The sequence below is a fragment of the Asparagus officinalis genome, chromosome 3 (genome assembly GCF_001876935.1).
Source record: "Asparagus officinalis chromosome 3, Aspof.V1, whole genome shotgun sequence".
Lineage (NCBI taxonomy): Eukaryota > Viridiplantae > Streptophyta > Magnoliopsida > Asparagales > Asparagaceae > Asparagus > Asparagus officinalis.
In genome coordinates this window covers 39,446,938-39,472,738 of record NC_033796.1, presented here as the reverse complement: position 1 = coordinate 39,472,738, position 25,801 = coordinate 39,446,938, and the positions used below count along the sequence as shown (strand labels likewise).

General features: G+C 35.1%; 2 protein-coding genes across 2 annotated transcripts; one reads left to right on the top strand and one right to left on the bottom strand.

Annotated features, from left to right (window-relative positions):
• Positions 1,249–7,074, bottom strand: LOC109833884 (peptidyl-prolyl cis-trans isomerase CYP23). The gene is made up of 8 exons (XM_020401734.1): positions 6,902–7,074; positions 4,543–4,656; positions 4,284–4,432; positions 3,282–3,354; positions 3,110–3,199; positions 2,894–2,933; positions 1,618–1,700; positions 1,249–1,518 (listed from the first exon to the last, which is right to left on the bottom strand). Exons 1-8 carry the CDS (start codon positions 7,034–7,036, stop codon positions 1,498–1,500), a joined length of 705 nt encoding a protein of 234 aa, XP_020257323.1. The 5' UTR covers positions 7,037–7,074; the 3' UTR covers positions 1,249–1,497.
• LOC109834983 lies at positions 24,649–25,347 on the top strand. Its single transcript, XM_020402987.1, has one exon. The coding sequence runs from the start codon at positions 24,649–24,651 to the stop codon at positions 25,345–25,347; it is 699 nt and encodes a 232-aa protein (XP_020258576.1).

Genomic DNA, 25,801 nt, shown 5'->3' with positions numbered 1-25,801 from the left:
CCGATATTTTCCCGATATCCAATATTTAAAACCTTGAACAGAAGACAGCTATGATTTTTCTTCTTCTATTTTTCCTTTTCGCCCCTTCAGTTATTTTCTTCTTAAAGTTTCAATTTTCAACCTGTGTAAGTGAAACAAAAATCCTAGTCCTTGTATATTTGTGACTTTGTCGATCTTTTCTTCTCCTATTGTTCTTTCGTCCCCCTTCAGCCCTTATTTTCTTAAATTTCCAAATTTCAAACATTTTTTTTACAAAACTCCTATTCCTTCTATGCTTCTAAGTTTGTTCAATCTGAAGATTAAATGCTTTTGCAAAATCTAATCCCATGGAATTTGAACATGCGGATGGGTCAGCTTTCAAATGAGATTAAATGCTTCCCAAATTAAAAGTGAAAAATGATAACTACTTATGAAACCAAGAGGAGCATAAACATTTATTTTGTGTGATGATGCAGGGTGGATGAGTGGCTAGGATAAGGATCGGTGTCTGCCGGAAGGATGGTGACCAGAGAGGACAAAACATAACACCCCAATTCATGTGATATAGTTTCCACAACTTTGGGATATCAAGAAATTCCCTTATCTTCACCACTGTCTATAGGCATTCAGAAGACAAGGACATTGACAAGAATTCTGGAAAAGAAAAACTTAAAGATAGAACCAGAACCCATTTAACTGGGAACAGCCATGATGAATCCCACACTCATTTGCATCTTCGAGGATATCCAAAGTCTCTTGACCAAAACAACAAAAACAACAAAGTTTCTACTTAAATCAAAATGGGGTCAAGCAATGGGGGACACATCTAAAGAAATGTTTTTTCTGGACTATGAAGGTAATAATACAATAGAGTGTAGAGCATGCACCTGCTTGCCTGCAGATTAGGTAAGTATGGAACTGCAGTGGAATTTGTGATATTATATATCCTGAACTTACAACTAAGATATGATTTGCAAGTACAGATCAGCTACGGATTCTTTTAGGAATTCCAGATGAAATACAAATTTCACTATGACAAATTTCAGTTGCAAATGATTTGCTACATAAAGAAGACGATAATCAGATTGTTTCCTATATAAAATCACAGTTTCATTTTCCCTATAACGTTCAATAAGGGCTCCTATGATGCATAATCATTGATTCATAATCATGCATGGCAAGCCTGGTCATTATTCAGTGGAGAAACTGGGGAAGATCTTACTAGGAAGAGGTGATGGCCTTAGAAGAGTACATGGGAGAGGGTGAAGGTGTATTGGAAGAGTATTACATTTTACTGTCAACGTTGTTTCATAGCTAAGAGATATATACATCCTGCATATACATGGGGTTTTAACAGTGCAAATTTAGTATTGTAAAAACTAAATACTGTTTACAGGAAAGGTGTTTCTGTCATCTATGACTCAAAACCTACAATAACATCATTACACAGGAAGAATGGGAAAAAAAAAATAACTTACACAGCTTTGAGTGGGTTGGAGACATCATATTCGGTTAGGATCATGAAAAGCATTTCAACCTCTGTAACATAGAGAGGAAACAAATTTTTAGTTGTGATTCAATTATTTAGAGAAAATCAACCTACTTTGACAGACAATTATGCAACTTGCTTTTGCCCACCTGTCTCTCAATCTCAATGGCAGACTCAGACAGCTTTCTCTTTAGGATAGACTTCTCATGCTGGCAGTTATCTTCCTTCATATCTATAGCAGGAGAAAAGTTCAATAACTGTGCCACAACTCTTTGTATTTAGTATATTGAAATGAGTAGAAAAAATTATTAAACCCATTACATGTGAAGGTTTGTTCATGCCTACTGATAGAAAAGTCAAAAAAGGAAAAAAAAAATTAAATGATGAATAAGAGGTTAAAATATCTAATGTAAACTTTTGGAGAAAAATAATTAAATGGGCAAGCAAGAGCAAGAGAGAAGATATGAACAATTGGTGAAACTATTGTTGCACCTCAACCATCTGAGATACATGAGCTTGACCTATACAAGACCTGGCCACCTGATCAGCTTGCCAGTCATTAATGTTCGACCTATACTGACAAGTTGGTGTATCTGTTGACCAGCACGGAACCCCACAACTCGTCTTTTTCCTTAAATCCATGAGCTATTTCCACCAAAAAGGACCCGCCATCTTTTATTTGTTTAATAATTATTGCCAAGTTCAGAGAGACTAATAAATTGTATAGGATAAGCATGCCTGAAAATTCCAATTTCAGTATTGAAAACAATATACGGTATCTCAACATGTTGCATCATTAACTACACAAGAAAGAATGGGTTAAACTAGCATACTATCAACAGGATCAAGCATTCAAGACTGCAAAAAAAGATCATGTCTATATGATAAATTCACATAATCAAAAACAATGCAACATAATTAAAATGCATGAAGCAGCCAATCTTCCGGAGCATAAACCTGAAAGGAACAGTTACTTTCCTATTTATAGTTGACTGTTTTAGCAGAAGCTTACAAACAAGAAACCTTCAGAAATATTTGGTCTTTTATCCGCCAGGTCTACAGCTATTTTTATGCTCTAAATTTTTATCCGAGTTGATAATTAAGTGTACCATTATACTAGAATAGTAAGGAATGATATAATCCTACTGAACAGCACTAATTTTATGTGAAAGTACACAATATCGAATCCAAGTTTATCGTCCTCTTTCTCAGGATGCTATCTTGTCACCAGTACAGAATCGCTTCTTTTGATTCTATGTAGCTAATAGTAGTTGACCAAATAACAAACTATTGAAGGACCCACACCATCATTTACTAGTTGAGGCAAAAACTGCATCCCTACTTGAAAAGATATCAGCATATAAAAGTTCACCAGAATTTCACTAATTAGAAGACAATATGATATATAAGTTCTCAGACACTCACCGTAATAATATGTTGACAGAATGCTGATACGCTCAATAGGCTGAAAATGAGAAACATCCATTCAGCTAAGCAAGAAATGGTTTTGATATAGGAACAAAATTGGAAGAACATTTTAACATAATGGTTAATTTGGAATTAACTAAGTTTAAGAATATTCCTAGACTAGAATAGCATATATTCATGCCAATAATATATTTGGACAAATAAAAGCAGTACCATGACAAAGATCCCTTCACGACGCGTTGGAAGCTCCTCTAGCTTCCGTAATGTATCATCACCCTTTGTGACCCTGCCAAAGATCGCATACTAAAGTTTTTGGAAGCGAGACAAGAGTCAGCAACCACACAAATTTGCATGAGAAATTTATAAATGATCAACAGTAAAATACCTCGCCATCAAGATGTGGTGCATCTCCTAGAAGGATTGAAAAAGAAGATGAAGCACTATTTGGATCAGAGTACCTACATGGAAGCATAACATGGAATTAAAAATTTGCCTTAGGTATACATCGGCAACAACCAAATTTGAAATATAGAATTAAGTATGCACCTCAAATTTATGTAAAGATTTCTAAGAAGCAGATGCACGACACAGCAACACGCAGCAACATTCAATTTCTCACGAGTTGGAAATTTGGACACAATTACATGACAAGAAATCACACATATCTATCTACATGTTCTGCAATTTTCATATGTATGTATGAGAGAACGTACATGCATGTACAGATGGATGTGTGTATGTATGCATATTATATGCATGAATTTAAGCATGCATCCCACATTTATGTAGAGATTTCTAAAAGCAGATGCAAGACATAGAAACAAACAAGCAGAAACATTCAAATTCTTACAAGTTGAAAAGTTGGGCATGATAACATGACAACAAATCATACATATCCATCTATATGTATGAATTTATATGTTTGAGAGGGACTCAGGGAGAAAGTACGTAGATCCATAAACATGCATAAACCATGCCACCTTGATACATGTTCTAGTGATAGAAATATAGAATAAGAGTTATCCCAAAATTAAACTATGATATATATTTATGACTCTATACGAATACGCCTTGCCTCTATTCACTTCTCGTATGTAACATACAGTACAAGCCACCATTTTCACATCCCTAAAATATGGTTTTCCATATACAAATGAAAGAAATATATCTCAACTTATAGCAATAAAGAAGTTCTTAAGAAGCATGAAACAAGAGTTTGGAATTGAAAATATATTATCATATTTAGGAATCGTGTAAGAACAGTTTGATATATGTATGACTGTCCACGAAGTGCAACTATATACTGATACAAGCATCGCTTCATTAAAGATGACCATGATACATATAATGGCTCAGGTAAAAGGACTTGCATCAAACAATTTCTTACCTTCCCATCGATAGAATCCCCCTTACGTGTTTAACTTTACTAAATTCCCCGACCACAGTTTTCTCAGCTTCAAACCGCTGTTCTTCATTCATAGGAGCAGTTCTCCCCCCTACAACGTCAGCAACTTGTGCAACAAAACCTCTATCAACCTGCACAAGTTTAAAGCAAGTCCCTTTGAAAGTAATACAGATACTACGGATGAAACTATTTGGGCAGGAAAAGGAGGAATTCAAGAAACTTAGATCGGCAAGTTAATTACCCGAAAGAAATGGTTTGTATTGTAACACCCAAGACGAACAAGTTTGAAAATGTGTTCAACTGTTTTGGGGGCAACATCAGGGAAAAAACCAAATTCAACGTCACCATAATTTGTCTGCGAAAGTTATAAAACCATTAGTTCACAGCGAGAACCAGCCATCAGTATAAGAATCAGAAGTCAATAGTTCAAGTGCTTAGTTTTATAATCAAAATTACTTTTTCTTTGCGTTCTATTTGCACATGAATAGTCAACCCCACAAAATTGGGGTAAGGGCTTTGTTCTTGTTATTGTTGTCGTTCTAATTGCATATGAATAGTGTCTTGATTTGCTAATTTCTTTGTCCATCCACCTTCAACAATCTAACTATCAACATTATACTGTTGATGTCCAGTAGTATCATGGTACACTTTATAATTCTAGAAAACAAAGGCATGACAATCATAACAATCCTGCAATATTGACCAACAGCAGATTTTTCGCAGTTGATATTTTTGGAAGGTACTACTAGAAGAAGCAGTCCACTGATTATGGCTGGTGGAGTGATATAGTTAATTATAGCAATATGAAATTGTGCAGACAATGGATAGAAATGGGCATAGCAACTTATTCTTTTCTTCTTTCTTCTTCTTCTTCTTCTTCTTCTTATTCTTCTTCTTCTTTCCTTTTTTCTGGGAAAAAGAATGGTAGCTCAAAAGTTTTTGACACAATCCATATTACAAAAGTATTAAGGATATCATATAGAAACCATATCCCAAAAGACGGAATATTGGATCCATCTCTGCTCTATAGACTCTGTCAGGGTGATTTGAACTGAATATCCACTAATCTGAAGATTGTGAGTTGTGACAACAACCAAAAACACAAGACCTCAAGAAGTAAGAGATTAATTCATCAAACATCCCTAATCATGCATCAGTAATCATACTCATTTTCCTCAAATACGGGCCTTGTGTCTATGAAAAGAAAGTGATTGCCTTCTCCGATATATGCTTTAAACCCTTTCTACATATGTTCCCCATTCATTTATCTCTTTGCATGCAAAGCAACACTAGGAGTTTCAGTTGAACATACATGATCTTTCGGTTCTGGATATTTATCAGCAGGTTTTTTCCTAACAGAAATATGCAAAACTGGAATGATCATTTACCCACTATTAGCTACAAATAAAGAGGAAAACAGATTTGCACGTACGTGAGTTATCAGACTACTATTCTTATCAGTGTCTAACAATTGGTTAGGTACTGCTTAAATAGAAAAGAAGGGACCGCTTTCTTCATCACAGGTTGGATTGTGTGACATTTTTAATTCTCGAGAGAACTCTGGAGCTCATTGTATTTTACAACATAAAAGGTGAGGCTGGCGGCATGTAACAGAAAAGAGTAACACTTCTTGCATCGTGTTATATAAATCGTTAGGCATCGGCGTCTACCGCCTAGATGCCTAGGCAGATAAGATTTATTCTTTGTATCAGTGGTGGTGGAGGAGGTTTAGGTGTTCATAGTTAGTGGAGGAGGAGGATTTCGAAGGAGGATGAAAGACGTGAGGCTACAGGGGAGGAAATTAGTATCAATATCTAAGAGATGCAGTCCGTGTAAACGGCCCACTCCCAAGACCAAGGCAGGCGGCTAAGTACGCCTACGCCTCAGCAGACGCCTAGGAGGGCTAAGCACTAGCTTTTCAAAACATAACTAAGTATATGTCAGATATACTACCGATGAACATAACAATAGTTAAAATGATTCAAGTTATTCCCTATTATCATTAAGACTTGATCCATTTAAATGTTAATTGAGGATAAGTGTCGCATTTAATCATATGAAGGATTACTTCAAGTTATTCTTAAGGATTTTCTTGCAACAATCATCATAATGATAAACCAGATCGCGAGTCTAACTAAGTAGGGTTTGTTTAGGATTACATAGTAACTCTGATTTGATAATTATGCTATCCATTTAATTCAATGGGATTTTGGTAGGTTTCAAAGCAAGCTTAAAGAGGAATAAAATAAATAGAAATGTTCGCAAAACAAATTTGGTTTCCATCTACGAAATTTTCTTTAAAGAGATACCCAAGTAGTCATTTAATGTTTAACCTAAAGCATCTTCAATCAATGGAGAAATTGTGCAAATTCGTAATTAGGTCTAACTTAACTACAAATAATTAGGTCTAATTTAACTGCTGTTCAAAAGATGAGATTCAACTGACTTTACATAACCGTTCAGCATAAAAACCTGATCTTTCAACAAAATAAACAACAACCGAACTGCTCCAAGTTCAAGGAATTCGAAAAACAAGAAATCATCACCAAATTGATTGAGAAAAAAAAAACCGGATAAATTGAGAGCAAGAGGACTGAAACCTGAAACACGACACGCTCCGATCCAAGATCGGGAACTAGAGAAGACGCCAGATCGAAGGATCTCGAAAAGAAAACGAAGAACAAGGCGACGACGGATTTGATCGGAACCCCTCGTCCCCTGTCAACGACGGCCATTTCCGCTGCTCCTTTTTGGCCCGCATAACGCCTCTTTCTTATATTTATTATTTTATTCACAGTAAAACTTGCAAGGGGTTATTTGCATATATGCTCTTAAGAGAACAATGGTGCACATCTGTCTCTGTAAAGTTTTTTACATTTATATTTGGTAAAGTCGAGTCACTAGCTGTTACAGGCTACAGCCTTGTTACGTTTTGTAGGCCCAGAAAGCCCACAAACAAATGTTCATAAAATAATGATGTTAATTTTGCCGGAAAAAAATTCCTCCGAAATGCTGGTTTGGATGAAGATTGAGTTGTATTGTATGTTCCACTATTTTTGTAGTTTCATATTTGATTAGCAACATGGTAAGTGAAAAGTACTAAAAAATTAAAGTTATTTGAAGCACAAGAGATTGTTATAACTTGGGGTGCATTCGGTCCGAATACATCTTGGATATGACACTTATCATATCCATATCCACTAAAATTGTATATGGATACATATATACACGCAGATATAAAAGTGAATATGTATGCAAATACAAAATCAATATGAGAAAATTACATAACATTTAAAAAAATATAGTTAATGTGATACAAAAGAGTTCATTAATATGTTCGTTATATTGAAAAGTTAAGTTAAACATTTTGATCATCAAAATTAACCTCAAATCTATTAATCTAAGGAATAAAACTATTTCAAGAGTTTGACCAATATGTATTCAGATATTTCGAATATAGATCTGGATATCTGACAACAAATCTATATCCTCAACATATCATATTGATTATAAATTTTGGTAAGTCTTATGACATAAAATGACCTAAGTGTTAATCATCATCTTGGAGTCGACACATGTCTCAAATTGGCTACGCATCATCTCGACTAGACCCTAGGCAGGATGAGTCCAATAACATTTTCACTCGACCCCTAACCAAGAAGAGACGAATTGAAAGGCATCCTTACTCAAGCCCCTCAATTCAGGACGACGCCGTACCTCTTCATTTGGCAAGACCAGGTCAAGAACCTCCCGGTTCGAGATTGTTGAGTCAAAAGGTGTCTTTTTTCGACCCACTCGAAAAGCCGAGTCGAGAGGTGATTTGTCCTCGAACTACTCGTAAACAACCAGTCACTATCATAGTGGATGCATGGTCAAAATCATCATTGCTCCAGCCCTCAAAGTCTTCATAACTCATCACCCTCCGTCAGCACTATGCCTCTCTATTCACCATCACATTAAACACATAGGTGATTCATCTCATCTGCAGGCGGCACCTGTAGAGTAGCTACCGACTTAGCTGCCTACATGGCCTACTCGGCCAACAATGCAACCATTTGGCCACATTCACGCCTCTAGATCATCCTATATATAGATATAAAGTCAAAACTACACCACAAAGCATGTAACTAAGATAATAAAAGAAATATATGGATGAAGAAATCTCCAGAAAGACGGAGTCCAACTACAAGTTTACAGCCATCCATAATGGAAAGGGTAATAATAAAAAAAATTACATCATAGTCTAGAAGAAGTCACATGTGGCCAAGAAAAAGTCTAAATCAAATAACTACCTAAACTAACTGAACTGAAGAACTGATGGACTAAAAGGTGATCATTGTCACTGGACTTGCTCCTCAAAATATTCTCGTTCCTGCGAAGAAAGAACAGCCCCTGAGTCTGAAGTGTACAAACCCCATGGTAATCAGAAAACTCCTAACAAGCATGTAAAATGAAGGAATTATGCACGTGTAAGTGTATGTAGCAGGTATAAAGAAAAAATAAAATCTTAATTAAAGGTGATAAAAGAAAATGCTAATTTTAGATATCAAATAAGGTCTACCACAAGGCATACAAGCACATTATTATTATTTTAGATGTTATTTGAATTAGAGAAGAATATTTCATGTATATAAATTAGGTTCCCCTAAATGTCCTGGGAACACGACTTCAAATCAGGATTGGCCCTTAGCCCTTATATATAACTCTGGATATCAAGAATGCGCATGAGCCCGCTTATATACACATTATATATGCATCCAATTCCCCTTTATATACCACAAATTTATCTATTTATTTTAAGTGGTTGTGCATGAAATTGTAGGTTGTCTAAAAATCACTGCAGATAGCTGATCCCCCATCAAATACCAATGATAGAAGTTATAATTTGACGTCTTCCAGAAAGCTACAATTTGAAGACTTTCACGTAGATTGATGAAGGTTACAATCTGACGACCTTCGTAACAACTGATGAAAGCTCTAATCAACAACCTTCACAATCAACATCGGGAGTTATAATCTGACGACTCTCATATTTTAAGGAGCCAAGATGAATGTTACAAGATGACGATCTTTGTAACACTCTAGCAAAAGAGACTATAAATTGACGGTCTCTTCAAATCAAAACACAGATATCTCCCAAACTGTAAGGAATTTGACGAAATGAACAGGAGCAAACCGAACCCTATGGGGTTGGTTTGGTTGGCTCCATCTTATCGAGATAGTCGATTTTTATATATAATTTGTCCAATTTCGACTTACTATTTGAAAGTTATGACATGTTTTTCGCAGTAAGTTATGTTCGGAAGTCCGTCTGCAAGACTAGACTTCGCCTGAACATTGGACTTAGCCTAAAAATCACCAAGCTCACCTGAGACTCGCCTCTGTATTCCAGATTCAAAATGCAGAGCTCATGCCAGCGTTCAAGTTCAAAACGCAGGGTTCATCCCCAGCGTTCAAGTCCAGACGCAGGGTCAGTCCCCAACGTTCAAGTCCACACGCAAAGCTCGTGGCCGCGTTCCTAGAACAAAACGCAGAGGTCCTCCCTGCGTTGTAACACCAAAACACGGAGGTCCTCCCCGTGTGTCAGCAACAAAACGCAGAGGTCCTCCCTGCGTTGCAATATTAAAATGCAGAGGTCGGTCGGTCCTGCGTACAACATCAAAACGCAGAGGCCATGCCTGCATTTCAGATTCAAAACGCATGGTTCATCCCCAACGTTCCAGTTGAAAACGCATAGTTCGTGGACTCAAAACGCAGAGTTCATCTCTGCATCCCAACTCTGCGTTTTAGATTTACAACATTGTGCGAACACAACGTTTTCAGCCTAAAACAGGCCCAACTCTGCGTTTCAAATCTAAAACGCAGAGTTCGGGCCCAGAACGTCATTTTTGGCGTTTGACTCGTTCAAGCTCGAGCTGAACGGTTCCAGAAACCATTTCCCCCACAATTGGAGGGATTTCGGCCCCACTTAGGAGCGGATTAAGGGGGTAGTTACACACCTTAATCCCCCTATAAATATGGGTAAACTCAACTGAGTTTGGGGCTGGCTTTTTTGGGGAATTGCTGAAGAATTAAGATCGGCAATTACCTCTTGGAGCATCTTCTGATCTTGGAAGGCCTGGAGCATCATCAGGAGCCATTCTTGGAGCTTTCCTACTTAGCTTATAAACCGAAACCGACTTTTGGTTCAAATCAACTCTATCACCGAGTTCTAAAAAACACATTCTGAGTTATTAACTCGATTAGAGTTTTCAAACTTGCCACGCAAGTTAACTATTCCAACGAGGTGTTTGGATCGTCAACGGAGAGCAAACTCGACGCGAGCATTCGAGGGAGGCACTCCATCGTCACTGTGAAGAACCCATACTTAAACAAAGGAGAGAATTCACATTAATTCTCTTCTCTTTTGTAATCAGGAAATTCAAATTGTAATTGAGGTTGAGAGTGTTGTAAACATTCTTTTTCTAAGCAGTTAGAAAGAATAAATCAAATTCAATTCTTTTATTTTTTTCTTGCAAATTTTCCACCAAACAAAAATTTTATTCACTAACCACAGAGGTACCACAGAACAGCTTCCATAAAACTATGGAAAAATAACCATGACCCAAAATATGTCCAATCAAGATTGGTACATCGTCTAGTCAATGCTATTATAATAATAGTAATAATCAAGAGAAACTCCTCACATCAGGATATCGATGTCGAGGGTATAGTCATGTTATGATAGCATGTTTATAAATCATATTTTTTGACGGAATTCGTCTTCATGCACAATCAACCCTATTAAATATCACTAGATGATCAAACATGACATTAGGTGATCCAACAAGCATCAAGAGATCAAACAATATTATTTATTTAAACAAAGGGAAAATAAATAATTAACAGAATTGTTTAGTGTCAAAATGAGTCAAACAGGTTTGATTTGATAGCATAGAAATGTAGAAAACTAGTTTTGATAGCATAGAAATGTACAAAACTGGTTTTGGTGAGCAAAAGGCCCAAATGGGTCTGAAATTTGAGTTTTAGAACCAAACGGGTCAAGTATTGATAATGGGTCCGAACCAGGTCGGATTCGCCTTCACAACAGACCCAAAAATGTTTTTTCGTAACAACGAAAGCTTATGGGATTCAAACCCCAAACCTCACAACATCAACTCAACTACATAACCACCAAGTCCAATGTGCTACAACGATAATAGTGTGATAGAAAAACAAATGTATTAAAACTTTATAAAAATCTTCACAAGTTTCAAAATAAATGACTTAGTTGTGGCGGACTTAAAACGAACTTTTTGGTTGTTAAATATTTCCTAACCCGAAAATAAAATAAAAATAATTATAATTATAAAAAGTATTTGAAACCCTCTGTAGGCAAATGTATTTGAAGGAAGGGTATAGTCATGTTAAGAAGAAGGAATATATTTGTTGAACTAACTTAAATTTGAAACCCTCTGTAGGCAAATGTTTAATGAAGGAAGGGTATTAACTTGTTAAAAGGATTTTTTTTTTTAATTTATGAAACTTTTAATTAAAGTTAGATTATTACCTTTGGAAAATAATAACATTATGTTTTTTTAAATAACTAGAGGTTTCACAAGATAAAGATTTTATTATATTTTTTTCTTTTTAAATGGATTATTCATCATAAGAATTGTAACATATACATAAAACTAAAAAAAGAACATAAAATAATTAGATAAACTTATTAGGTCTACAACAAAAATTTCTACACTAAATCTAGCCAAGAATCTTAGACAAAAGATAAGTAAACAAAAATACTTGCATAAATGGAAACGATTGTTTCTACAGCATTAAAAATAAATTGTGATAAAAACAGCTAAAATCAATTCACCATGATTTCTAGAAAGAAATACTAGTATTTGGATAATAATAAAAAAAAAGATAAGAAATGCTTGCCAATGAATTATTTAAGCTTAGAAATCCCCGTTCTTGTGCTTGAGTACCCGATCCTCTGATTTTTTTTCTCTCGGTTCTCCTTTTTTCCTCTCCGTTAGTTTTTTTTTTCCAGGAGTTACTGTGAAGAAAAAATAGAGGAAATGGATAGGTTTTTTAAAGAGATAAGGTTGTTAGATAGTTAGAGATTTTCTAGGATGGGGGGTGGGGGTGAGGGGTTATTTGTTAAACGTGAGTTTAGGTATTATCTTAGTCATGTTCCAAAAATTGGGTATTACAGTTATGACATAAAATGACCTAAGTATTAATCCTCCTCTAGGAGTCAACACATAACAAATGACGCATCATCTCGACTTGACCTTGGGCAAGACGAGTCCAATAACATCTTCACTCAACCCTTACCAAGAAGGGTGGAGTTGAAAGACGTCCTCCCTCAAGCGTCGCAGTTTAGGACGACCCCATGTCTCTTCATTTGACAAGACTAGGTCAAGAACTCCCAGTCTGAGATTGTCAAGTCAATAGGCATCCCTTGTCGGCGCACTCGTAAAGCCGAGTCGAGAGGCGGTTTGTTCTTAAACTATCTGTAAACAGTCAGTCACTATACAATGGATGCATGGTAAGAATCATCATTGCTCTAACCCCTAAAGTTTTCACAACTCACCACCCTCCGTCATCATCATGTCTCCCTAATCACCATCACATTAAACACATAGATAACTCGTCTCATCTGCAGCCAACACCTGTAGAGTAGCTACCGACTCAACTATCTGCTTGAACTCGGCCAAAGTTACATAAACACCCCCATCAGCTAGGTATAAATAAGCACACCGCATGCTGGCTACATGGAGGTAATTTCTGCACACTTAGAGAGAATTAGATCAGTTTCCTAATCACCTTCAGATCGTAACTAACTTAATCGTCAGAGCACCTAACTCCGACCCTCTAACGTGTTGTAGTTTGCATGATTCTCTTCCTATTGAGGGATGGGCCACCAAAGGAAGTCAAGGAACCCCAAACTCTCAAGATCAGCCATTAATCCCCTATTGAGAGCATGTCATCAACAGTAATTATATCAGAATCCTAATGGATACAATTATGGATATTTTCTAAGATATGAATATGATTTAGCACCCTGGTTATAACTCATTAACATTGCCACAATTTAGCAACTGAAGTCTCAGGAAGTATAGATTTTACTTAACGTGTAAAACCATCATATAATAGTTTTCTTTTTTAATATTTTATGTTTGGACTGTCGCTACTGCCACACAATAAAGCAAAATAAGGTCAGACATCAATTGATTACCATGCTGATATAACGTCAATGTTCCACTATTAGCACTAACTCAACTTGTTTTATTAACACGATCAATCAGCATTATGAGTTGAGTTATTTTGTGATTTCTCCAATATTTGAATCTAGTTCATGTGTCGAAAAAAATGTAAAACAAATTATTATTTAAGGAATTCAATTATGCTTCCTTTTTTAATGCTATTTTTTAGGATAATATTTTTCTTTACTTTTCAATGTACTCTCTCCTACTACATCTATATCTATCTATACTACATATAAAAGAGGATCACTTTCTCAAAACTTTTGATTTTCATTTTTGCCCTTTTAAGTTTGATAATTCTCAAATATGTAATTAATTGTAATTAATCATTCACTAATTATATATAACCTCTTATTAATTATACATTTCCTCATTTTTTCAAAACCTTTGGCCACACTGTTATTTTATTGTTTAACTATGTTATTTAATAGAAAATTTGATATTTATCCCTAATTTATCTTCATATAATATTTAAAATTCTAGAAAATTAAAAATAACAAAAATTCATTAGGCATGTGTCTTACAATTTTGGGTTTCACCTCTTATGAAGGACTACCTGTTATGTTACATATTATCAGTCTTTCAAAGTATCATAATAGTATAAAAAATATTTTGTATTTATTGTAAATGTATTAGTATTAATAGTAATATGGTTTTAATAGTATTTTTGAAGTAATAAATTACACTGTAATTTAATAATTATACCATTTAGTAAATTATTTACTTATAATGCAATAAACTAATTATTAAATTAAAATATAGTTATTAATAGTATTATAATTATGTTAAGTATAATATTATTATATTTAAAAGGAAAAAACTATTTAATATATTATAATTATTTTAATAAATTATGAATAAATTATAATAATTATCCAAACTATAATAATTAATCATACGAATTTTTTATAAAGTTTTATCATACAATTTTTTTATTTAAATAAAATTATAGTTGTTCAGAATTTATATTGCGATACAAGTGATTTTACTTTTTTCTAGCCAACAAAAAAAATAAACCATTTAGTGAAGTGTTTAAACAAATATTTTTACTAATCCTTTCTTTTTCTCACACGCACCAACACGTGCATTCAATCACGCAAAACACAAAAAGGTGAGAACCTTACTAATTATAACTAATTAAAAGGGTGCTCATTTCAAGCATATATGACTTACCCCTAGATTAAGACTACCTGACTAAGCCTACATAATCACGGATAATTAATCATACTTCCTTTAAAAGTAAAAGTCCGGAAAAATATTTTCATGGTCAATATTATCCTTAACTTTTTTAAATATTACATTGTTATTCTAATCTATTTTAATTATCTTATCTTCTTTGAATTGGTAATTAAATGATTTATCATATTCATGATGAGTCTTAACACGCTTGATATAATTCAAATCATTTACTTATTTCAGTTCGGAGAAATCTAAAAAAACATATGCTAGCTAGAACCTAAAAGTTTTTGGACTTTGTAAAAAATATCTTTTAAGTTTTTTAAATTATAAAAACACCCCTACAAATTCAAATTTTTACTAAAACGTCTCAAAAATTATAAATTTTACTTATTTCAATTCAATGAGAAATCTAAAAAATATATGCTGGCTAAAACTGAAAGTTATTTACTTTGGCGGAAGCATCTTGTAAGTTTTGAAAAATACAAAAACACCCCTAAAATTTTAAAATTTATAAAAACACCTTAAAATTTTAAACCTATAAACAAACTAAAAACCTACAAATAACACAAACAACCCCCAAAGAATTATATATAGAATTTATAATAAACACTCTAAACTTTTTATAAATTTTAATAAGTTTGATTGATTGACTATATAGGTACATAGACTATAGATTACTTTACTTTCTCGCATGAACTAATATTTGGTGCTTAATAATTTAAATTATTACTTTTAAATTTAATATAAAGAGGAACTCTAATAATATTTATTTATTTACCTACAGGATAATACAATCTCAATTCATATTTTTTGCTTGAGATTTATTATATAGTTACTCGTATCAAATTAGTAACTAAAATAATAATTATTTATACTTAAATTAGGATGATTGTAGTTAGTCACTCACTATAGAATTTTTATGAAAATATATACCTTACTTTCTATAGCTATCTGCACTGCTCATGTATATTTTATAAATTAGTTATTAATTTGATATATTAAATTACTTTTCCTTTGTAGAAATTTCTTCTTTAACTTTGGATTGTGTAATCACTATATCACCATTCTAGCGTAGAAAGAACCTCACTCTAAATGGCTTTAAGCCAATGTCTGAGCTAAACTGAAGTATATATTATTGCTACAATGTGTATATATTTTTTAAGAAAATCATGTCAACACTTTTTAAACAGAAGAGAATATTTTAACCTCTGATATTATAAAAACTAGATATAGCCAATTGAGTGATTAGCAAAAGAGGACTTATATTAAAAAATCGTGAATAATAAGATAAAGAGGAAAGGTAATGACATTGCCAACAGTATTACTAATAGCAAACTATAATGTAAAGTTAACCTATTTTGTCGAGCCCACAATACTTGCTATAAGCATCAATGTTGTCAATATATATATATATATATATATATATATATATATATTAATACTAATACTATATATATATATATATATACTAATATTATATATGAGAAATTTGCGGTTATGTTTTGGTACCAAGCAAAAAAAGTTGTGCTTGATAGTTGAGGGGCATTATAATCTGCTATTCTATTCAATAGTGAGCATATCCCCCTGCACTTCTCAACCCATTGTGAATGTATATCCCATTATTTAATGAGTGAAGGGGATTGTGCTTACCTCACTACCATCACAAAATTTATGCTTGCGTACCAAAACCATATATATATATTATATATACTATATATAATATAGTATACTTATATATATATATATCATATATATATAGCTTATATATAGTATATATATATATATTAATATATATATATAGTATAAATATATATATTTATATATAAACAAATATATATATAATAAAATTTATTTAATACTAAATAGTAATATTATTGTAAATGAGCAATTACAAAGATGTTAGGGTCTAATATGTATGTATTTAAGATTTCAGGTCGAATATCTTAATAACCTAATTATATAAGCACACCCACTTTGTCACCTATTCTGTTCACTTTTCTCCTCGCTCATTCTCCACCAATTTCTCTATCACGTTCGGAGAGAAATATAATTCATGTCGGTGAAGTCTTCTCTCCGTCTATCCCTCGATCTCATATTTTTTAAATTAGTTTCTTTAATTCTTTTTTAATAATTTCTTAGATCCATTTCATGCTTCATTCTACGAAGTGTCTTGCTAGATTCAATTTAAATATACTTTTATTTTAATTATTATTTTTCCTATTTATGGGTCAATTAATCACCAGAATGTTCAGGTCTTTTCACCTATTTCATATTTTGAATTAACAGTTTATTTTAGGAGAATTTTTAAAAAGATTACTTTTTAAAAATATTAGAAAAATCGACTATTTTACATAATAATTAACAAAATTGACATTGTGTTTGCCATATCATTGAGACTGACAAAAAAGAGGTCGATGCAAAAAAATTATCTTTAAAATACATGGGACTAATAGTCTTGTGTAATTAGCGAACATTAATTATAAAAATAATTAAATCAGAAAATATACGAGACCACCACTCTTGCCTATTTTGAAGTTAGAACCAGAAAATACACGAGACTATTGTATATGTCCTATATACAATACAATTGCCCCAGGTAAGTGAGTTATAATAATATTTTTCATTCACATTGCTTGGGTCAAGATTTAATAGGGCCCCTGCATCAAAGAAAAAAAAATTTATATTTAGAACACATGGCAAAATATATCATAATCTCCCTGCTCTAATTTCGTAAAAAAGTAATCATTCATGTTTTTAGTTTTACTTCTATGGTACGGAGAATGATCTATAAATTTGAATGAGAATATTAGATAATGTAAATATGAGTGAAACCACAACTAAAAGTTAATATGAATATGAGTCAAACCACAACTAAAAGTTTAATGGACACATTACAAGTAAATTCATATGTAAAATTTCTTTGCAAATTGAATGATCACCTATCTTTTGAAGTCTTTAATATATTAATAAACAAATATGTTGTGCTAGATCAATGTGTTCATACCTCACAATAGTATATCATGTGGCGACAGTAAGGTTGAAGGAAATGATGACAATATTTCATTTGAAAGAGAGATTATTGGGTTGATAATCAATCCAGCAACTTTATTTTACTTTTTTATTTTTAACTATTTTATCAATTTAAATAATAATGACATTCAACCATGTGCATTTCACATACATCTCAACTAGTCAAGTAGTCATTTAGGGGTGTACAAACAGGCATGTATGACTAGGAATTTTGGGTCCGGGCCAGGCAAAAAGCCCTGCCCAGAACTAGTATTGTAGGGTTTGGGCTAGGTCTGGGTTAAGGGAAGTGTGGACGAGGCACTGGGCCAGCATGATTATTTCCCTTTTTTTTACTTTTTTTTTTTGCAAAAAAAGAAAAAAATTAAATTTTTTAAAAAAAAATATGCAACTTTAGAAGTAATTAAAAAGATGCTAAATTTTGACAAAGAAATTCAATCTTATTACTAATCACTCATAATTATACAATTTGTAAATTTTATAGAAATTAAAGCAATCAAAGTAAATTCTTTATTATTAATCATTAAGAATTATAATTTTTTTTAGAAATTATCGCATCACAATAGATGAGTACATCCTAATTAGGTTGGCACATATCCATCTATATTACTACTATTTGCAACTCTTTTCAAAATAATTTATTACATATTTACAATTCAAAAAGACAAAAACAAAAAATTACAAACAAATTACTAGCTACTATTTATCTCCTATCATCAACTCATTAAGTCTATCTTCAATAGCTATCCAGTTGATATCTTGAGTTCTCTTCTCGTACATTTACCAATCTTTTAAGCACATTACCACATGTACGGTAGATAGATCTAACGATGTTCTATGTGTGGAAGAAAACAGAAAAAACCAGTTTTTCTGTCATAAGTCGACTCATGCACATGGCTAAGTCGACTTATGGTAAGTCGACTTGTGTCTGTGCATGAGTCGACTTACGATCTGCGCTGGAATTATGATTTTTTTTCTCTGCCAAGTCGACTTATCAGACCTGATAAGTCGACTTACGAAGTGTGCTCCAGTTACTGTTTTTTCTCTCTGCCAACTCGACTTATACACTCTGATAAGTCGACTTACGACGGGTTTTTTGCACAGTTTAGTTTCCTGTTTGCACTCTGTTTGGGTTTTTATTTTGATATAAATTAAGGTTCAAAGCTAGGTTGGTTGCGAAGGGCTATGCACATGAGGAAGGTATTGACTATAATGAGATTTTCTCTCCGGTGGTGAAGCATTCTTCGATTCGGATTTTGCTAGCTTTGGTGGCACAGTATAGTTTAGAGTTAGATCAGTTGGATGTGAAGACGGTATTTCTTCATGATGATCTTGATGAAGAAATATATATGACTCAGCCATTGGGATTCTGAGCTGTAGGGAAGAAAAAGTTAGTTTGCAGATTGAAGAAATCGCTATACGATTTGAAACAGTCTCCTCGACAGTGGTATAGGCGATTCGATGGTTTTATGATTGGTCATTCGTATACTCGGAGCCAGTTTGATCCTTGCGTATATTTTTACAAGTTGAAAGGAGGTGCGTACATTTATTTGTTGCTCTATGTCGATGATATGTTGGTTGCCTCTATTTCCAGGTCGGCTATAGATGAGTTGAAAGTTCAGCTTTCAAATGAGTTTGAGATGAAGGACTTGGGCGAGGCGAAGCGCATTCTAGGTAGGGATGGAGATTGGCAGAGACAAGAAGAAGGGTAAAATTTGTTTGACACAGGTGTCTTATTTGAAGAAGGTTCTATAGCGATTCCATGTTAGCATGGATACGAAGCCAGTTGGTGTACCTTTGGGTTAGCATGGATACGAAGCCAGTTGGTGTACCTTTGGGAGCCCATTTGAAGCTTTCAGCTAGTCTTTCACCGAAGTCAGTTGAAGATCGTGAGTTAATGTCGAAGACTCCATATGCGAGCGTAGTTGGGAGCTTGATGTACGCGACGGTATGTACGAGGCCGGATTTATCACAGGTGGTGAGCATGGTGTCGAGATACATGCACGATCCAGGAGTGGGTCATTGGGACGCCGTGAGATGGATTTTGAGGTACATTCGAGGTACGCTCAATGTTGGTTTAGTTTATGAGCGAGACACTACAGGTGGGCAGCTATGCATTGGCTATGTTGATTCGGATTATGCCGGGGATTTGGATACGCGCCGGTCCACGACGGGGTATGTGTTTACTTTAACCCGTACGCCGATGTGTTGGAGATGCACCTTACAGTCTACGGTGGCTTTGTCTACGATGGAGGCAGAGTATATGGCAGTAACAGAGGCTGTGAAGGAGGCTATTTGGATTCGAGGACTTTTAGAGTAACTTGGTATATCGCAGAGGTCCGTCACTATTCATTATGATAGCATGAGTGCTATCTATTTGGCGAAGAATCAGGTTTTTCATGCGAGGACGAAGCACATTGATGTTCGTTATCACTTCGTTCGGGATGTTCTTGAAGATGGCGATGTGGAGATTGTGAAGGTCCACACGAAGGATAATCCGGCGGATATGCTCACTAAGGTGGTTCCGAGCAATAAGTTTGTTCATTGCAGAAATTGTTGCATCTTTGTGATTGTTGAGGCCGTTGGCGGCCATTTGGATGAACTACGGGCGGCTTGATCCCTTGGGAGAGGGGGTACGTAGGCAACCATGTTGGTGCAGCCGTATTTGGAGAGACGACACATTGATGCTCTTGGTTTGGTGTCGGCTCAGTTCTGGCAAATTTCGCTGCGGTGGAGAATTGTGGAAGAAAACAGAAAAAAAACCAGTTTTTCTGTCATAAGTCGACTCATGCACATGGCTAAGTCGACTTATGGTAAGTCGACTTGTGTCTGTGCACGAGTCGACTTACGATCTGCGCTGAAATTGTGATTTTTTTCTCTGCCAAGTCGACTTATCAGACCTGATAAGTCGACTTATGAAGTGTGCTCTAGTTGCTGTTTTTTCTCTCTGCCAAGTCGACTTATACACTCTGATAAGTCGACTTACGACGGGTTTTTTGCACAGTTTGGTTTCATGTTTGCACTCTGTTTGGGTTTTTGTTTTGATATAAATAGGGAAACGATTTGTTAGGGTTTTATATCAGAGATTGAGGAATCTTTTGAGCATTGTGAGAGGGAGATATTGTGAGCAATGTGAGATCTTTGGTTGAGGGTTAGTTTGAGGGATCTTGTGTAATTGTAATCCTTTGTACTCTCCTTGAATTAGTAAAATCTCACCATCCTCTCCCCGTGGACGTAGGCAAGTTGCCGAACCACGTATATCTCTGTGTTTGGTTTGATTTGTCGTAGTTGGCTTGGTTTGTGCAAGTGTGTGGCTTCCTTCTTCTCGTGATCACAAGTTCGTTGTGTGTGCGTGCAACGCTTCCGCATAGGCGTGCGACACTATGATCATCAATTAACCGTCCTGATGTGCGGAAGGTGAATTCCGAAGCTACAGTAGAAATATGCACTGTTAGTAAATCACATGTCATGATGGAATGTACATAATATGAAACCATTCCATATACTTTCCACCATTGCAAAATATCAAATTCCTTATATTTCTGAGGTTTAACTAAAGGTGTAGCTAAATATTATTCAATTTCAAAAACTTTCTTTGCTGATGATCCTAATTCACCACTACTATCTATACTAGTTAGCCTCTCTATCATCGATTATCTTTCAAAACCCTTACCTTTGCTTCTTCTAGAGCTTGTAGAAACTGTAGTTTGAGATATTACACTACGTCTATCTGCATGCTCTTCAAATATTCTTTGAAAATAATATTTGATAATGTCATGATGAGTAAGAGCAATAATATTTTGACCGCTGTCACTTTCCATTATCATGTTATCATATAAAAAATTTAACAACTTTGAGACCAAGATCCTTCAATCTTAGATTAATAAGAGGGTTAATTTCACAAAACCCACCTAAACTTTTTGGGCTGTTGCACATAACCTTCCTGGACTTTATTTTTTGCAGTTAATCACCCCCCTCCCCCCAAGAAATACGGTATGTCTCAGGAAACTCCCCTGAACTTTATCTTATCTCACTTAAGCCCCCTACCTATAATTTGTAAATAATTAAAATTTTCTTGAGAGGAAAAAACTCAAACTTTTAGGGGAAGGAGTATGCGGCCTTTAAATGACAAGTGATAAATTTTGAAAACTTTTCATTCAAAGATATTTTAATTATTTTCAAATTATAAGCAGGGGCTTAGGTGAGATAAGCGAAAGTTCATGTAGGGTTTTGTGAGACACCCAATAGTTTGGAGGGAGTAAGTGAGGTAAATAAAGTTTAATTGAGTTATGTGCAACACCCCCTAAAGTTCAAGGGGTGTTTTGAGAAATTAACTCTTAATGACAACCGCCAAATAAAAAATAATAGGAATAGGTTACTCAGTCCAACGACTAGCTTTTTAGCCATTGGACCAGGGCACCCAGTCTCAACAATTAGTCGTTAGACCTGGTCGGGCCAGGCTTTCGAGCCCGACCTGTCCTAATAGCTAGTTAGGGAGCTGTTGTGGGCTCCCTAATGGGGTTTAGATTTTGGTCGGCTCGTACCCGTCCCTGGGGTCCTTTGCCCAAACCCCCATAACCTAGGGCCGAGCCAGTCCCGGGTCGAGCTCTTACGACATCAGCATTCGTGGAAACTCTTCATCGGTCATAATAGAATGTGTAGCTATCAATGCCTAACCTTTTTTTTTCTACTCTCTCGATCTTTTGCGAAAAAAGATGCTTTGTTGAGATTTCCATGATAGGAAATTGAGGGAATTGTTTGAAGACCTTGGAATAGGGAATCCAGTCGCTAGTCATCAAACCACATTCTTAAAAGGAGAGAGCATACTCAAGTCGAGGGAGTGCTTACTATTCCCTAAACAACGTGTAAATGGTTTTGCTTACTAAAGCCTCCACCTTTTTGAGTTGGACTCCAAAATCTACATGCAAAAGAGTACTTTGATATTCTAGAAGGGTTATATCTGAAATTAGAATTTGAAAATATTTTAACTATGGTGATTAGCGATGAGATGATTAATTTAAGCAAATTCTATAGTCAAGATATATATATATATATTAATTCTTCTTCAACTTGTTTAACTACATTAAAAAAATTCTTTAGGTTTAAAAATAAAAAATACATTTGATGATAAATAGTTAATTGTTTAGAGATTCATTAAAAATGTCCTAGCGATAAAAACTTAAATTATTTATATCCTTCGATGATTGCACTGATAATAAAAGGCTGAAGCTCTCATCTAAACTAATTTAAATATGGCCACTACTCTTTGATTGTATGTTGAATCCAATAAAGATTAGCTAACACCCACAACAAAACAAGAAACTAGAGCCAATATTAAGAACTTCATCCCCCATCTCATGATCAACAATTCTATCATATCGGACGAGTCAGATATGAAGAGGTCTTTCTTTGATTACTTCTCTAATCTGTTCAATAGCCAAGCGAACTCAAAACTTAGTATTGATTGGCAGTCCCTCTATCCTGACGGTAATGTTCCCTTGACCTCCCTTTCTCTCCAGAGGAAATCAAAACTGCAGTCTTTCAGCTTCATCCCGAAAAGTCACCAGGACCAGACGGTCTTCCCCTCCTGTTTTTTCACAGATTTTGGAACACCATTGAATCAGATCTTACTTCTTTCTATCTGAATCTTTTCACCCATCCTCAGTCTCTTCACAACATCAATTATTCTTATCTTTGCCTCATCCCCAAAAAAGAAGGGGCTTGCTCTCCCGAGGACTTTAGACCTATTAGCTTGATTAACAGCACCTGCAAAATCTTCTCTAAATTTTTGGCTAATAGATTAAGTAATTTCCTTCACCTTCTCGTGGATGGCTCTCAATTAGCCTTTCAAAAAGGAAAATCTAGTTTAGATTCTATTCTTTTAGCTCACGAGATGATCAATCATTGCTCCTCGAGTAAAAAGGAAATATGTGCCATAAAAGTTGATTTCTTTAAGGCCTTCGATTGTGTAAACTGGAACTTCCTCTTATCCCTTCTAAAAGCTAGAGGTTTCAGCTCTAGATGGTGCCTTATCATCAAACACATCTTATCCTCCTCCAAATCGGCAGTCCTTGTCAATGGTTCTCCCACAAACTTTTTCAATTGCCATAGGGGCCTTAAACAAGGAGATCCACTTTCCCCAATGCTCTTTCTTCTGGTTGTGGATGTTCTTAACAGAATGCTTATCAATAACAACGCTGCAGGTGATCTATCTCAGCTTAACCTCAGAGGAGAACTGAATAAGATTAGATCTCTTCAATTTGCAGACGACACCATTATTTTTTCTAAAGCTCTTCCCTCGGATATGATCACCTTAAAGGCCATCTTGCTTATCTTCGCTAATGTTTCTGGGCTCAGAATCAATCATATCAAATCCAATCTGTTCTACCTCGGCAGAATCCCTTTCAAGGGATCCCAACTTGCCAACCTCCTTAACTGTTCATTAGGGTCCCTCCCTTTCTCCTATTTAGGTCTCCCCCTCAAGTCTGGTTCACTCACCAAGCGAGAATGGCAACCTCTCTTAGATTCCTTCTCTAAAAAACTCTCTCTTTGGAAAAGTAAAACTCTATCTTTGGGTGGTAGATTGACCCTTCTTAACTCTGTTCTATCTACCATTCCCCTATATTACTCATCATTCTTCAAGCTACCAAGGTGGCTCATCAAAGCTGTAGATAAGATAAGGAGAAACTTCTTATGGAATGGCAACCATCTATCCTCGTCTGTTAGGAATTTGGTTTCATGGGGCTCTGTCTGCAGGCAGAAACAGGAGGGTGGTCTGGGTGTTATTCACCTTGAATCTTTCAACATCGCTCTCCTATCTAAATGGATTTGGAAAATCTTCGACAGAGAGACTCTTGTAAGCAAGGTGGTCTTCTCCCTCTATTCTAAGAATGGTGCTAACCCTGTTACTCTTTCTGGATAACTTCTCTGTCTACGATAGCCTGGCTTCTGATAGTTTGTGGTGGCCCCTACATTCTTCTGGGATTTTCACTGTCAAATCTTTTTATTCTGCCCTGACCTCTGGGGGTATCAAATCTGCTCTATACAACTTCATCTGGATATCCCCGATCCCTCTTAAAACTAAGGTCTTCTTTTGGATTGCTAGTAAGCAGAGGCTTAACACCAGGGCAAACTTGGTCTCTAAAGGATGGAATGGTGACCCTCGATGTCCATTTTGTTCTTCATGTCTTGAGGATATGGACCACCTTTTCATTAAATGCCCTTTTGCTTCATCAGTTTGGGCCGCCCTCCTTCCTAACAGTAACCCAGTCTCTCGGTACCATCATTTTGACGACCTGATCCTCCTTAATGATTATCAAGGAATCTCTTTTGATATTAGGAAAGTGTGGAAAGTGCTTCTTCCTTGTTGCTGCTGGTGGATATGGAACTGTCGTAATCATCTTATTTTTAGAGATATTATGCCTAACCCTAATAAGCTTGCAGCTAATATAGCGAGATACACCCTACTATGGACAGGTGCGGAGGAAGATCGGATGGCAAGAAGAATCCACAAAGCAGCCATCAAACTCAAGTTCGACGAAATAGCTAAAAAGAGAGCTGAAAATGATGTTGGAGACAACTTCCAGTAAGAGAAAGAAGTAACTGGATTGCTACCACCTCTGGATCTCAAGATCAATTCTTGTTGTAAAGATACTTATCTAAATTTTCTAGCCTCTTTACTTTTGATGTACATTTTTCTAGGCCTCTGATGGGCAGTTAGGGTAGTTGATTTTGATGTTTTGGTAAAACTCTGGTAGGCTTTTGGTTGTTTGGTGAAGCCTCTCTCTTTTGGTTTTTTTCTTTTTTTATTTTTTTTTATTTTTATTTTGTTGGGTATACTCTCGTATGTCCACCTTGTAAGTTTGCTTAGTGCTTTTATAATATATGAGCAGGGCTTAGTCCCTGTTTTTCAGCTCAAAAAAAAAAAGCTATAGAGAGCTTGAAAACCTAGCTACTTGCTTATGATATTATTTGTCGTCTTGCATGCGACAAATCACTATAGTTTTTATGGGAATAAAAAGATGGTTTTGATTAGGAATTAAT